Here is a 16,934-nt window from a genome sequence, read left to right on the forward strand (position 1 = left end):
ATATACACCTAAAAAACATGCTTTAATAATATATGTGAATTTTGAGTTAGTGGAACATGTCAAGAAAGTATTGGAGTTTGATAGAAGAATCAAAATATGGCCTAAATCAAGAAAATTAGTAATATTACCGATTAACTATATTGGGCGATATCGAGTTTTTTTTTTAATTTTTTTTTTCAAAATTGGTTCAGGGGGCCAGTTTAGGCCTCCACCCCCTGAATTGGTCAGACCCCCGATACATCCATTATAGGGGCATATTGGAGAGGTCCTGGAATGATACGCATCGATCGATATGTAACGATATTATGATCTTTGCTATTATTTTATTTCTTTTTTAATTTTTTGATTAACAATTTTAGGGCTGTCAGTGATTCTGTTTTAGGTACAATCAAGGTTCAAAGTATCGACACGTATTGGCCGATACGCATCGTTCCAAGTTCCCTTCGATATGCCCCTACAGTGGGTGTATCGGAGGTCTGACCAGTTTAGGGGGTAGAAGAGACCTAAACCGGCCCCCTTGAACCAGTTGCGAAAAAAATAAAATCTCCAAATTGTGAACTGATTCGCCTGATACGCCCCTATTGGCATATCGATATTTTGAACCTTGGGTACAATCTATTGTGAATCCAATGCAATTGAGTTGGATTTGGACTTCTAATAAGCCTTGTGGGATCACATTAGAATCCAATGAAGGATCCATTACGACTCTGGATCTGCTCCTCACAGAGCGTGCCTCACACCGACTTCACAGCATGTTCTGGCTGTGCATTGAGAACACCTCTCTTGTATTTATTATTTATGGGGAGATGTTTCCAATACAGGTGTTATGTGAGGAGCAGATCCCCATTCATTCCATTATATCATAGGATTGAATCGAATAATTGTCAAATCCAATTCGATTACAATATTATTATTGTTAGAAGAATCAATATGCCAAATCAATTTATAGTTTTAGGGTTTTGATCTGTCTGTTTTTACTGTGGCGTTTTCACCTTGTGGTTGCCCAATGGCCATTAAAAACGGAAGTTTCTGCTGGGGTGGTGAGGTTAGGGTGATCTGAGGTTTGAGTTGCAGAGAAAAAAGAGAAAGGACGCTCATGATGGAATCACACATGGCTAGGTGTCTAGTTCGAATGTTCGATCCAAGAGAAATATCACTTTCTTGAACTTGAAATCTGTAACATCCATTGTTTACCCGCAATTCAACTGGCCTAGTTTCTAGTGGCTGCAAAAGGCATCTGATTATCTGAATTTGAATTCGAATATGATCTTATAAAGGGTGATCTAAATTCAGTCCATTTATACTTAAAAATTATTTTCTATTTATGATTGAAGTTGGTCTCAATGTTGTAGTTTCACCAACTGTCATAGGTTCAAGCTTTATACAAGTAATCAATTCACTTTGTTCATAAGTTATAGTATTGAAATCTTTTTTTATCTCATATTTTATTAATAATATATAATATTTTGATCATTTTTAGTCTAATTATTTATAGTTATACTATTTAATATTCGATTATAAGCCAAATTCTATTTAAATATTCAAATATAAACAAATGAAATTTGGATCTGCTTATATCCTATTTGATCTGATCCGTTTGCAGACCAAGAGGGTTTTCAATCTGAATTAAGTGGCTTGAATCATGATCTACTTGTCCATCTTGCGGAATAGTGGAGGGTTAACTGCCATTAAAAATAATGTCAAAACAAGAAGGCAGGCTGAATAAGAAAAGGTTGATAGAAAATAGAAAGTTAAAATTGGCCTGAATTGTTGATGGACAAGCAAACACTGATTTTAATACAGCCTGACTTTGGTGGGTTGGGATCAATGTTTAAGAGATTGGGCATTGAACCGGAAAAGAGAGAAGTTTATCGGTTAGGTATATAATTATGTATAACTGTAAAAAATTTAATATGCATAATTATAAAAAATTGATATTTGAGGATAAAAAGGCATCTTGTGGAAAAAATAACAGGGCAAGACACCTTTAGAATGCAAGGGTTGTGAACAATTACCCAAAATATAAAAAAAATTCACCCAATCAGACAACCAAGCGCAAAGTTATAGCCTTTGAACATTTACATATAAATTAGAAAAAAGTTGATAAAAATTGATGGTTTAATGAAATCAAGATCAGTTCATTGGTTTTCAGGTTGGATTAGGTTGTCCACTGGTTTTGGCCAGTTTTTGGTGATAATAGTTTTAAGGGTATGACCAAATTAACCAGGGTTTTTTGGTAGATACACATAATACATACATACATACATACAAATAAACAAATGTTTTGCCAATCTGTTCGGTTTATTGCTGGGTCCATTGTTAAATACATATATTTATACAAGGGCAAATCTATGATGCCAGATAGGTATGATACTATGAGAGTTTTGACCGATCAGAAACCTCAGTGAATTTTGATGAACATCACCTAGTTGGTTACCACTTTTTTGATACTGGTTGATTGGTTAAAAGTTTTTCCACTATCATAGTTGAATCCATTATATAAATATAAAAGAAATGTCCGGTTTAGATTGGGTTGAAACACCCAATGCCTCAATTCTAACTCGAAATTCAACCTGACCCTATTTAAACCTCTTCATGTCCATGGGTTAGACTTGGACTTAGCTTTTGCCAAATTTTGAATGGATCTGGTCTGAAGCAATGTAAAACGTTCATAGGCAGAGCATGAAAGCCTGGCCCGTGAATAGGTGTATCCTACCTTACCCAAATTTTTTGGGTTGAGTTCACTTGGTCCAAGTTGCACCCCCCACCAAAGGCCACCCCTCGCCTCACTGTCAACAAAAGCCTCTATTAATATGCTGATGTGCCAAGTGAATTATTTTCATTTAATCTTGATTTGGGGTTTCTTGGTAAATATCTTTAATAATGTGGATGCTCCAAACGCATAGTGTGTTGATATCCTTCGAGATTTGTTGAGGATGTTATGTTGTCTACTTTCACACAGATGGCCTATTAGCTCAGTTGGTTAGAGCGTCGTGCTAATAACGCGAAGGTCGCAGGTTCGAGACCTGCATGGGCCATTGTTTGGTTTTTAGTTTCAGGTGATTGGATGGGTCCCCTTATTGAATGAATCTCATACCTATGCGGCAATTGTGTTTGAGATGTGCGGCTATGATACTGTTGGAAGCACTGTTGCTATCATGACGTCGGTAGCACAGATAGTTTGTCAACGGGTCGGGTCTGGGCCGATGTCTGATGGAATCGATTATAATAAATAAAAAAAAAAATATATATATATATATATATATATTTAATATATATTATGTATTATATAAATAAAGTCGGATCAGGTCTGAATCGATAATAATCAAAATACTATATCATGACCTACAATCGACCTGTGGGGGTTCCAGTTCCTGGAACCAAAACTGGTCCAATTGGTTCGGATCCGTTGACTCGGACCCGACCCATTAAAAGCCGTAAATGCAAGCAATAGAACCAATCAGGGAGCGCAATTTAATGGGTTATGGCCTCAGCTCTCTCTCTCTCACACACACATATGGGTGTGAATGGGTCGGTTTTTTATTGGACCCCATCCAGTCCAAAATCAATTTGGATGAATCGGATGGACTAACAAGACATATTGGATTGGACTAACCTGGACCAAGATATTTATTAGATTGGATTGGACCTAGTCTGTCTGTAACAAATTTATATTGGATTGGATTAGATTAAGCCAATATCTAATCCACTGATATAAGATAAGAATATGTGTCAATAAACCGGGTTTGGATTGAAACCAATTTAAATCAAAATGATTTTGAACAGATTAGGTGGTCCAGACATTGAATTGGACCGATCCAAATTGGTCTAATATATTTATCGGATTGAATTGGACCTGATCCATTTATAATGGACTCACATTGGACTGGATCGGTGGATTGGACCAAACCCAGTCCAGTTGACACCCCTACACACACAGTGTTGCTCTATTTAATTCCCTTGCAATTTGATTTATTTTGCAACCTGTAATCATATATACTCTCTTGATGCTTATCTGCTCCTTTGCTTCATTACTATTAGTTAATTTGGCTTGTAACGTTAGTTTTGTTTTTGGGATGATCAGATAACAGATATCTATCTATTCAGTGGGTGTGGATTTGTTACCATGCACAGCCTTAGGGGGTGTTTGCCAATGTGTATGGATGTGATTTTTCTGACATCACAGCTGTTTTTGTTTTAGGACAAGACCACTCACATTGTCAAACACTCCCTTGATGGTTGCATGTTTCTTTATCACAACTTTTTAATTTTATTCTTTCTTCATTTTTCTGAGGCACAAGAAGTGACAATAATGCATTTTTGATCCATTTTACAAACTAGAATTGTCATCTGCTGTTCTTTCTATTGGTTTGGTGAATAAACCTTGTGACAAGGTTTTGGTTGTTTCTTATACTATCTCTATTACATTTTCACCCTTATCACTCTTGAGTTGCACTCAGATATTACATTTTTGTTGATAATTCTTCAGGTTTTCTAGTCAAGTATTGATATTTATGAATTGGCCTTAGGGCTCCCCACCCACCAAATACTTGTAGGGTCATTTTATGATCTTATCTTTACTATGAACTAGGAATATATATAACAACTTAGAGAGAGAGAGAGAGAGAGAATGGGCTAGAAGTCCCTAAAACTGAGTATGGGGCTCTTATTTATAGAGTTTGGGTGAACTGCAACCCAAAAAGAATTGAGCTAGAACTTTTTTATTTTTCCTTTATCCCTTAATTTTGAATGTTTCTTTTGTCCTTTTAGAATATTCTAGCATTTGATTAGAACACATCTTCATTTATTAGAGTGTTCATCACTTGGACTGGTTTTGGGTTGGACCCCACCCAGTCCAAAATCAATTTAGACGGATTGGATGGACCAATAAGGCATATTGGATCGGACCAATTCGGTCCAAAATATTTATTAGATTGGATTGGACCTGATCCGTCCGTAATAAATTTATATTGGATTTGGTTGGATTAAACCAATATCTAGTCCATTGATATAAGATAAGAATATAGGTGTCAATGGAACAGATTTGGGTTAAAACCAATCTAAATCAAAACGAATTTGAACAGATTGGACGGTCCAGACATTGAATTGGACAGGTCCAAAATATTCATTGGATTGGATTGGACTTGATCCATTTATAATGGACCCACATTGGACTGGACTGGATTGGATTGGATCAAATCCAGTCCAATTGACATCCCTACTTATGCAATGCCATCCTTTTACAGCATGGATATGGTGGAATAGTGAAGATACATTAAAAAAAAAAAAAACGAAAAACATATCAATAACACTAGATCTTCTCGTGTTTGGTTGATGGATAGAAAAGAACAATTCAATCCAAGCCCACCAAAATGGATACCACAGCACATAATGGTCACGAGAAGATGTATTGTTGGTGGAGAATACATCTTCCGAAGAGAAATGGGGATCAAAATTGTTAATACAGAATCGGTACCTTGCTCCTGTTTACAGATTCTATACTTGGCCATATCCTTTGTTTTATCAGAACAGAACTATGATTTAATTCAAAATTGCACAGGCAGCAGAACTTTACAAGAGTGAAGATAGATAGCGAACCAGTTACAAAAAGAGTATAGTTGCACAATAAAATTTCCATGGCCAACATAATATGGTTTTTTTGTCATATCCAGCCAAACTCATTAATGCTTATTGCTAAATGCTTTAAGAAACTTAAGAGATATTCAGAAAATATAATTGATGAGAAAAAAAATATTCGAGGAGACATCTAGAACTGGTTCTATTTCAGATTAGACAACCAATCCATTATATATTGTTAGCAGTCTTCATTCTATGTTCTTATCAATATGATCAGTAGAGTCAGAGCAATTTTAATCACAAGTATTAAAATCTATCCATTTTACATTGGCAAAAGCCTTCATTTTAAGTTGTTATTAATATGACTAGTAGAGCCAAAGAAGTTTTCATGGAAAGTCTGTTGTGATAACTATGACCTTACCTGGTAAAGAATTTAAACTGTTGCAGTAAGCATGAGTTTGTCAATGAGTCATATCAAACCAAGTTAAACACGAATGACCTAGAACCTCCAATGACATTGTCCAGTAAACCATATAACAAGTTGAATAGTTAACTGGGACAATGAGAAACACTTCCAATGTGTAATGTCCTGAAGGGAAAGTACAAGGATAAACTCAGATGATCAATTAGAATTAACACTTCCAATGTTCAAAAAAAAAAAAAAAAAAAAAAAAACGAACTGTATACCTACACCACCTAGCAGAAGATGGCCTTAATTGAATAATCCACTTCAACCTATGGTGTAAAAGGAATGCACCTGTCGGTCGATACTACATTACAAGAGCTGACATCAGATAATTCAGTAGAAATAATAAATAACTATCTAAAACTTAACATTCTTCAAACCCTTTCTTAATTTTCTCTATCTGCATTAGTTTTCAAAAACTAGGATTTACACGATGTTGAATTAACAAAATCCTAGAAAACTCATAGGGAACCAAAGTCACAGAGAAATTAATACTAAATTACACCATGAATTTACATCTGGGCTAGGACAGATCAATAAACAGTGATTTTAGGAAGAACCAAACTATCTTCCCATCTCTTGGGTTTAAATTGCAGACTTCAAACCCATGGTACTCAAGCCAGGTTTGATTTGTGCATTTCCAACCTGAACTGGGACTTGAACTTATCATCTTCATTACCATCCCTATATAAGAGTAAGCTTTCATATATTTGAAGGGGAAAACATATTGGTTTAACCGCATTTGATAGATTCCCCCTTTAATATAAAATTACCTTAACCAGCCAGTTGCAAATTAATATGCTTTGTTATGTTCTAATTAATATGCTCTTCCCTCATATAACTAATCTGGCAGTAGAATGCAACTTAACTTTCAAAGAGTCTAGTCTTAAAAATCTGCTAGAGTCAGTTGTTTCTTTCATTCCATCAACCTAGATCCTTGTCATAGATGTGGGGCCTGTTTGGGAGGGCTGTTTTGTTGGTTGAGATCCTTTCACTGAGCTGTTTTGGGCTTTCCAGGGTTTCCGCCTATCATGGCTTATAGGCTTTCTAGGTGGGGCCCACCTTGCATGGCCAGAGGCCACTGCATGAAAGCCTTCCCAAACCAGCACGCAGTCTCTCAACAAGTTGCTTCCAAGATGCATCCTATCAAGGATTAGCAATCTTCCTGTCACCCTTTCATAAAGCTTTGAAAGGGGAAAAAATTCATTATCTTCAACTTTAAAGATGTAAGGTTGCTGGGCATCCCATATACATGACCCAGATCATAAAAACACAAAGGCTTTTTACCGGTTTACACTAGCTATCCTGTTAACATAATCTGCAGTTTGCTCCACCGACGAAAACAGTGTAGTATTCGAGATTAAGAGCAATTCCTGAAGAGCAAATCAACATGGGGCAGATTGAAGAACAACCAGAACTTTCACATGATTAATTTAGCAAGCTGATAAAGTAAAACAAGATGTACAAAATTATTAATCTTAAACCTACTCTATCCTAAGCTCTCTTAGAACTAAGATTTCATAGCAGGAATTGGCACTAGTCCTTGAAAAATTTTCAGATGATCAACTGCAACACACGCTGCCCCTGCTTTACCCCTGTTTTATTGATCCATCACAGTAAACAAGAATGCAACCTTCATGCTCCATTTCAGTCCAATCTAGATCATGCGTGTGCTTCCACCAGGTGACCAAAGCTTCATAAATTGATAATGAAATGTATCTGCAGCGTCTTCATCCTTCTTCATCAATTGCATTGGAATTCTACTTAAATCACATTTGTTATTGATATGGTCTTCACTACCGTCAAACCTCCAACCCAGTTTTGATTCAAACCAGATAGACTGCATTACAGCAGAGTACAAGAAAGGTAAAACACATATATCATCTAAGCATAGGAATAGGTCACTTCCTAAGCAGAAAATTGCTAGTTTTTCTGGTTCCTTCCATGATCTAAAGTCTAAACCACCCTTCCAGTCTACCATCTCTAACCAACCCTGAAGGCATAAAATGAAAATGGCCTTCAAGATATCATAAAACTTTAGGATCTTCTGATCTCAAATGCCCATTCTCATCTCCCAAGTAGAAAATTGTAGGCTTTCCTGGTTCTGTGATCTCAACCGTCCCCTCCAACATCTTGGCCACTTTCCCCATAGACGGTCTCAACTCTGCTCGATCCTGGAGGCACCACATGGCCGTCTTCACCATCCGATCCACCATACCAAAGTGTTGCCGACTATCATAACAATGCATGATCTGCCTGTCCAAAATGTCCTCCACTCTCTTCTGCTGGTACACCTTCTCAAACGCCCAGCAGGGGAAGTACCAGTCCTCGCTTTGCAGCGACGATCGCCGGAAATCAAAGTTCCTGGTGCCACTGACGATCTCTAACAGCACCATCCCAAAGCTATACACATCAGCCTTCGCAGTGATGGGCTCATTCTTCACCCACTCCGGTGCCAAGTAGCCGCGAGTGCCACGAATACGCGACATGGTGACCTTATCTTCTTTCTTGGCTAGCTTTGCTAGGCCAAAATCTGAAACTTTGGGGCAAAAATCATCTTCGAGGAGGATGTTTTCTGGTTTGATGTCACAGTGAATGACCCATTCCAGACACTCCTCGTGAAGGTACGCGATGGCCCTGGCTACACCCAGAGCGATCCTGTATCGAACACTCCAGTCGAGAATTGGTCTCGTCTCAACACTTTCTCCCTCGTTTCCATCTTCTGATTTTACGAGTGAAGGGTTGGGGAAGAGGAATTTGGCAAGAGAACCATTTGGCACGTACTCGTATACCAACATCTTGTGAGATTTCTCGGCGCAAAATCCCCACATTCGGACTAGGTTGAGATGGTGCATTCGGGCGATAATTGTGACCTCCGCCCAGAATTCTGCCTCTCCGCCACCGACGTTTTTAAGGCGTTTCACGGCGATAACTCGCTGATCTGGGAGAACCCCTTTATAGACGATGCCGAAGCCGCCATGTCCAATGACGTCGTTGAAGTCTTTGGTGGCGTCCTTGAGCTCGGCGTAGGTGAATCGCTTAGGCCCACCCAAGGGGAGTAGCTCAAGACCTAGTGTGTGAGCCATGTCTCGGTATTTGATGTATTTCTTCACGAAAGCCCAGAAGAAGAGAGCTCCAGTGCTGAGCTCGATTACGAAGAGAGTGATGAGGATGGCGAGATTCCTGGCTGTGGTATTGGATTCATCAGGTGGGAGAGGAAGGGTTATGTTGACGGGACAGATTGTCTCGATCCTGGTTGTCATACCTGTAAAGTTAGATTCATCCGTCTCGGTTTTCGCCACACGGAGAAACATGGCCGTCTCGGTCGCCGGTGACCAGTACCCATAGAGGAGGCGATCGAGCTGGTGCACGCAGTATCGCTTCCCTGTGAACTTGTACCCGAAGCCGAGGCAACTGGGGTTGGCGAGACATCCAGACGCACAGACTGTGAAATTGAGAGATTGCCTGTCAGTCTGGTTCGACCCGCCGCTGAAGTTGACGTAATCCAGCCGGAGGAACTTGCTGTCTTCTGGCCCTGTGAATGGAATTTTCCTCTTACATTCGCCGGTGATGTTCTGAAACCCCGGTGGACAGACACAGTAAGGAGAATTCCTTTCACTGCCCATGCAGATAAAGTTCGGACCGCATGTTCCGTAAATGGTGCAGGGTTCTTGTACCGCTATCCAAACAACTCTCCACGTATCGTTAACCGAAGGATCGAGGCTGTAAACTCTGAGATTCCCGTCGTCATCGAGCGTAAACCGCCGCAAGTGGGATGCGCCTTGGTCGGCCGACATCCATGAAGCAGAGTTATCCTTAACCAAAGTCCCATCAGAACCCAGATACTGAAACTTAATGGACCAATACACATCGGTTTCATTGAAGATCAAGTCCTTGGAGTTATTAAATATGTACTTCCCATTCCTTGACACCAACGTGTTATTGTTCATCAGCTGGTTGGGAAGAAACGTATCAGTCGGAAAATTGAAGCTTTTCCAGTTCTCGAAAACCAAGTTACCATCATCTTGTAGGAGTAGACTGGAAGAATTGGATTTCCCGACGGCTACCGACGGAAACAAATTCTTGCCGGTGGAGTCGTTCAGTTGGAGAGCACCGGAAGGTGTGATGACGAGAGAGGAAGAGGGGCTAAAAGTTGAATTGCGTCCGAGAGACCAGACGATGGTTCTGTCGGTAATGTTTCGGTACCAGATGGCAAAAATATAGAGCTGTTGAGAGGTGGATAGCTGTCGGAATCCGGCGGCGAAGGTTCGGTTATTAGAGGAGACAAGGATTCGGTTCTGGGTTGGTGTCCATGGTGAGTTCGAGATGTTGAAGGCGGAGAAACTTTGTTCCTGTTGTTGTTGGGCCGTAGACGGAGAAGGGTTACAGAGGAAGAAGGAGAAGAAGAGAAGTAGAAGATAAAAGATAGACATGATCGAAATCGAACTCTTCTGATTTGCGAAAGAGAGGAAGAAGATCTGTTAACATGGATCCAAGAATCAAGAGTACAAGACTACGAGACTGGTCAAAAATGGTAGACGACGATTTCAGGTCAACAATGTGTTAGAAAAAATGGAACGTCTTGACCGTCGGATCAAAGGTGGAAAATTGTTGGACGGGTAAGATATGTCTTACGTAGTATAGAAATCAGAGATTATTGACTACAGTTTATCTAGTCGAGCAAGGCAGAAGGAGAAATAAAAAAATGAAAGAAAATGTAAAAATCTACTTTTGGGTCTTTGGGAGCACATTTTAATAATAGGCCTGACACCACGTGAGAGGTGCTAATCTGTTAGATATAATGCGTATGTGGACCGTACTGCCGTGGCTGACTTGGAAGGGTCGGATCGCCTGGACGGTTAGACCATTCGACCGATCGTATTTGAAAACGAGAGATGTGACTGTACAGCCTGTACAGTTGTGGCTGATTTGGTCACTTTTACGAAAATAATTTTAGAAAGTAATTTTATGAAAACACTTTTATAAAAGTATTTTTACACCAAAGCACTTCTATAAAAATACTTTTACAAAATCATTTTATAAAAGTATTTTTATGAAAATACTTTTATAAAAGTACTTTTATGAAAGCACTTTACAAGGGTTAATATAGGTGAGGATGATTAAGGGTTAATGGTTCAAGTGGGTCAATATGGATGGGTTATGACCCTTTAACAAGGATTGACGATGGATCATGGTGGGTTAGAGGGTCAATATGGGTCGGTTGATATTCAACACTTACCCAATCCAACCCAATCCACCCATTTGCCACCCCTAGATATCATATGTTTTCAATATCATTGTTGATCCCTTATCATTGTAACAAGGATTTTATAATTTGGAGAATTTATGCACCAACCCTTTAGAAATATTTTGTCGTCAAAAGTAGTGTAGGAGAATTGAAATATTTCCATTTTCTCAAATGGGGATATTAAAACTCAATTCACTCCACCGGCCCATCCATGAAATGTCATGCCATTCATATTTTTGAAATATCTAAAATGCTCATCAAGAGATGCCATCTCATTTCATATTATGTAGTATCCAAAATGCCCATTTCACACGTGACCTATAATTTATGTTTCCTCTTCCATTGATCATTCCCATCTTCATTTTCACCTCCTTCGAATAGTTTGAATGCATTCGACAGAAAATCTATATTACAATGCCTTTGATCCTCTTCATCGGCGCACATCGATGGAAGTAGAGATATAATCCCTTCCTGAACCCCACGGGATTGAAATTGCTGCCACATAAGGTTTATGTAGATAGTTTTAATTAATTTATACTTAGATGAGATGTACCGAATGGTATCTTTGGTACTCCCACGGGATTGGAAATACTTTTGGTACCAGACTCAAGTCATAATAGTCATTTCTGAGCAATCAGTCAAAAAGGGAACAAAGCCCATTCCAAATGAGAGAATCAAAGAAATTACATAAAAATGAGGGGCATGTTGAAGGCTATCACAAATGAGTTGAGTCTCAAAGTTCTGGTGAAGCCTATCTCGAAAGGAAAGGAGTCTCATATACGTGTGTCTAACCAGTCCTCCATTTTAGGTGTTTAAAGTATCTGTTGGATTCAAATATATGCTCCATGTTTGATTTTTGGCGTGAATTGTGCATTTCGTCATCAATGAAATGAAGTGAAAGTTAAATGTACATAAAATTTTGCACTAGTAAACCTCACTTACTATGACAAAAGCCTCTTAAAAGTATTGGAGGTGAATCCATGCCAGAGGAATCAGTTTAAGTAGGGAGGGGCACTACATGTATGTAAAATTAAGCATCAGTAGTCTGAATTTGTGAGCATTGTTCGGCACCGTCTGACGCCTTTCACGTGTATCCCGCTATGGGGTTATAACGACTGGGTCATATAAACCCCACTTACCACCCCCATATCCTCTCTTACTATGACAAAAGCCTCTTAAAAGCATTGGAGGTGAATCCATGCCAGAAGAATCAGTTTAAGTAGGGAGGGGAACTACATGTATGTAAAATTAAGCATCAGTAGTCTGAATTTGTGAGCATTGTTTGGCATCGTCTGACGCCTTTCACGCGTATCCCGCTATGGGGTTGTAACGACTGGTTCATATAAACCCCACTTACCACCCCCATATCTTCTCTGAAGTATTGTAGGTCATGCCAGAGGAATAAGATTAAGTGAAAGCTGAGTGTATGTAAAATTCCAACCGATAATCCGATTATGCGAGCGTCGTCTATCGTCGTTTGTGTGTATCGCCATAGGGTTATGACAAACATGAGAAGTAAACTCTGCTTACCTTGCTTCACTTATCCCTATGTCTTGATGAATTTATATGTACACTTTCTTTTTCGTATGGTTCTTTTTTTTTGTTTTGGGTAAATTTCTTAAACTCTTATGGTTTAGCTAATTGACTAAGTGTACCCTTACTATTTGAAAATTGACTAAGACTACCCTTACTATTTGAAAATTGACTAAGACTACCCTTACTATTTCTGACAATTGACTAGTACTTCCTTACTGGTAGCGCCCGTTAACAGAAAGACAAAAAGACAATTTTACCCTTTATTCTTCTTCAAATTTTCAAAATAAAACAAAAAAAAAAAGCTAGTACATCAAAACCCTAACCACATTTATAGAAACAACGGAGATCCCAAGTTGGTTGTGTCTGCGGCTGAACATTAGAATCATAATGAGTTTAGGAATATCACCGCCACTATAACAGGGTTTCTAGGAAAAGGGCTGTCGGTGGCGGTCTAACCCCAACGGCCGACACGAGAGAGAGAGGGGGGGAGGGAGGGAGAGGAGATTGTGGTGGGAGAGGAGTTGCAGTCGTGTGGGGCAGTGATTACAAGACGAAAGCTTCAATATACTAACCTAGTCAAGAATCATTCCCTTTTGAATCTGATTAAACCTTTCTTAGTGGAAGATCGAAAAAGACTTCTCTTCATCACGAGACTAATCAGATATTTTGTAGACACTCGAGAGACCTCAAATAAGTACATTGCAATGCACATTTCCTTGGTTAGCAAACCAAAGAGGCAAAGGCTATCGGACAAGGCCCCACCCGAATGGTAACCACTACACCGCTATAGATACTATATCTCTCAGCTGAACTCCCTTAATTGAATCCCAGGAGGAGAAGAAAAAGGCCTTCAATGAGGAAAAAATCGGACAATTATGCCATTCGGAAGAAGTCTTCTACAGAGGGAAAACCCCTTGCATCCAATGCCTTCTGCCCTGTTAAGAGTTCTAAAAGTAATATTCAAAATCCAAACACATTAGTTTTCTCAGAGGACTGCCCTATAGAAAGATACTCTAGGGCAATGTGTTCCATAGTACCCCCGTACTACAGTTGTGACATGTGAATCCCTCAGATCTAAAAGCTTTACCAAACTAAAATCTCCAACTACAGCTTCAAAATTTTCACCAAGTAAAATATTTGCAGCTTTCACATCATTGTGAATAATTTTTGGATTGCACTGTTCATGCAAGTATAACGGTCCACGGGCAGCCTCAAGAGCAATTTGCATCCATTTATTCCAATCCAAAGATGTTTAGGAGGAGGTTCTGAACATGATAGTAAGTTTTTTTTTTTTTTAATGTTGTAGTGGTCATCGGCGTTCGGAACTTCAGATAGCTTTAGCAAGACAAAGAACACGGTGACCTCCTCCTCCTTGAGCTGATTCTCATGTCCTATTACTCTGTGCCTGAACCCAATAGGAAAAAGAAGGGGAGAGAGAAAAAGAGGGGAAGAGAGGTGAAACGTAAAATTGGGTTTTAAAAAAAATATATATCATATACAAATGAGTTTTGACGGAATATTAGAGACCTTAACGGTAAGGGTAGAGTTAGTTAATTGTTAGAAAGAGTAGGGGTGCGTTAGTCAATTTTCACACAGTAAGGGCACACTTAGTCAATTAGCTAAACCATAAGGGTAGTTTAAGAAATTTACCCTTTTATTTTTGATGTAAACAATGAGGCAACCAAGTATGGTTGACGAATTCGCATCAGGCTCCCCACATGCACATCGTGTTATGCATTGGGAACATATGTAGGGCACGTGGAGGAGTCAATGCGAAATGGGTTGTGTTAGCCCAATAGGCACATTTTGATCTGACCCTATTATATTGGACTATATAAGATGCAAATTGGGAACTACTTTTACCATTCAAGTCAATTAAGACCTAAATGTAATTAATGTTGTATATTATTTTGATTAAATTTAGTTTATTTTACTTATACTATTCATAATCTCATTTGTTTGTGACAAATCCTATTGATAAGATGTGATTTGAATATGAGACCCTCCACCTTCCTAGCTTATTTGCTAACTTGAAAACCTCCGAAAGTGTTAAGAAAGATTTATTAAAACAATTAGGAAAGAAACTTCAAATTCATGAAAGGTGGGAAAGTAATTATGTTGACTTCTAAAACAATTGTTTGACAATGACTGAAATTGTTGAATTAAAAGGCTCATTGCTTTATCCTTTTTAGTTGGCAAATTTATTAATGCCCCATTTGATACATCTTTTCACGTGGGCTGTTGGTTTTTTAGAAGTCCGGAAGCCCTCGTTTTGGTCTTTTTTTGTTTGGTTGGGAAAAGATCTAACTGTCAAAAGTTGTAGCCTTGAGAAAACATGGAAAGCCCATTTCGGGCTATTTTCGGGAAGTTCCAAATGGAGCTTTTCACCTTTTTTCAACTCATCTTTGTGCAGAAAGACGTGCAGACAAACACACCTTTATCAAATGGTCTTCAAGATGTTAAGATCTTGATACAAAAGCTCACATTCTCTTTTGACTGTTAGAGCTTTTAGAAGATCTTTCAAAAAAGATTTGCCAAACGCCCCTAAATAACTTAACCAAAGCTAAGTTAATGACATGACTACTAAGTTGGTACCAAGCTTTATATATTTTTTGGATGAATAAATATATTGATTCATTTAATTATTAGAAAAAACGGTGTCCAAGCTTGCAAAACCAAAGGTTGGATTGTTATAATAGACCAAGAAAAAAGTTTGGCTCATTGGACTATAGTATGAGCCAAAACATTAACTGTTTTAGAAATATACGATGATTTGCATTGTATGATTAAAAATTCAGTCATAAGAACAAGAAATATTATTAAATAAGAGGATCATAAGCAATATTATATATATATATATATATATATATATATATATATATATATATATAGAGAGAGAGAGAGAGAGAGAGAGAGAGAGAGAGAGAGAGAGAGAGAGAGAGAGAGCACATCGAAGCAATGGAAGCCACTCGCGCTTCTATGCCCATTGCCCAACTACGGTCCAGTAAAGAAGACACAACAAAGGAATGAAGGGATATATCTCTGCTTTCATTAGTGAAGAGGATCGAAGGCACTACGCTATAGATTTTTTGGGGAAGATGCTCAAGTTGTTCAATGATGGTGAAAACAAAGGTGGGAGTGAACAAGGGGAAAAAGGGAAGGGAGATTACCAGTCACATGTGAAATGGGCATTTTGGGTATTTCACAATATGGGGTGAGGGGGCATTTTTTATGGGAATTTTAGGTATTTTGAAAAATATGGATGAAGTGACATTTTTTTTAAGTGGGGTAGTGGAGTGAATTAAGTTTTAACTAGCAGGGACCCGTGTGATGCATGGGATTTATTAAGCGAAAGTTAAATAATAGAAATGGTCATTTACTAAAATACCTCTTATAGTTTCATGGATTTACTAAAATCTACCCTATAGTTAGCATTTTACTAAAACACCACTTATAATTTGCAATGGATTTAATCACTCTTCCATTAGATGACAGTGGAAAATGACAGTGTTGACCCCCTAATGTTCATTTAAATAAATTTAATCAAAAGAAAATAAAAATAAAATACCATTTTTTGCCCTTAATAAGACACATGCAACCACTATATTAGCTATATTTGGTCAATTTTGTTTTCTATACAAAAAAGTGTTAAGGGTATTTTTGGAATAAAAAATCATGGGTTTAATGGCAAAAACAAACACTCCTTAGTGAAATGTTGATTAAGTAAATAAGTTGTAAAATATATGGAATGCTTTAGTATAATGAAAACTATAAGGTAGGTTTAAGTAAATATGTAAAACTATAAGGTGTGTAGGAATGGCAATGGGGCAAGGATCATATTCCCTGTTCCCGACCCTGATTTTGAAACTAACCCCCATCCCCGATCCCCAACGGGGATGAGTTCCCCGTGGGGACCCGAATCCCAAAATGTTTTCAAATAATAGTATTTCTTAAAAAATAAATAAAATTTTTAAATTATAAATAATGTTTTAAATATGTTTATATATATAATATAAATAACATTTAATATATATATATAATCAAGGTCGGGGCGGGGACCTCAATCGTCATCCCCAACCCTGACTGGGGATTCCTACTAATCCTCAT

The 16,934-nt window shown here is 38.2% G+C and overlaps 1 protein-coding gene and 1 non-coding gene across 2 annotated transcripts; one reads left to right on the plus strand and one right to left on the minus strand.

The window, feature by feature from the left end:
- The first annotated feature begins 2,964 nt into the window (after positions 1–2,964).
- Positions 2,965–3,038, plus strand: TRNAI-AAU (transfer RNA isoleucine (anticodon AAU)). The gene has a single exon. It is a non-coding gene; the product is annotated as a tRNA-Ile (tRNA).
- Positions 3,039–7,443: 4,405 nt separating this feature from the next.
- LOC148845887 (G-type lectin S-receptor-like serine/threonine-protein kinase At5g24080) lies at positions 7,444–10,811 on the minus strand. The gene has a single exon (XM_088952963.1). The coding sequence runs from the start codon at positions 10,474–10,476 to the stop codon at positions 8,071–8,073; it is 2,406 nt and encodes an 801-aa protein (XP_088809089.1). The 5' UTR covers positions 10,477–10,811; the 3' UTR covers positions 7,444–8,070.
- Between the last annotated feature and the right edge of the window lie 6,123 nt (positions 10,812–16,934).

This window comes from Nelumbo lutea, chromosome 7, assembly GCF_056320005.1.
Source record: "Nelumbo lutea isolate HS-2025 chromosome 7, American lotus-T2T, whole genome shotgun sequence".
Classification (NCBI taxonomy): Eukaryota; Viridiplantae; Streptophyta; class Magnoliopsida; order Proteales; family Nelumbonaceae; genus Nelumbo; species Nelumbo lutea.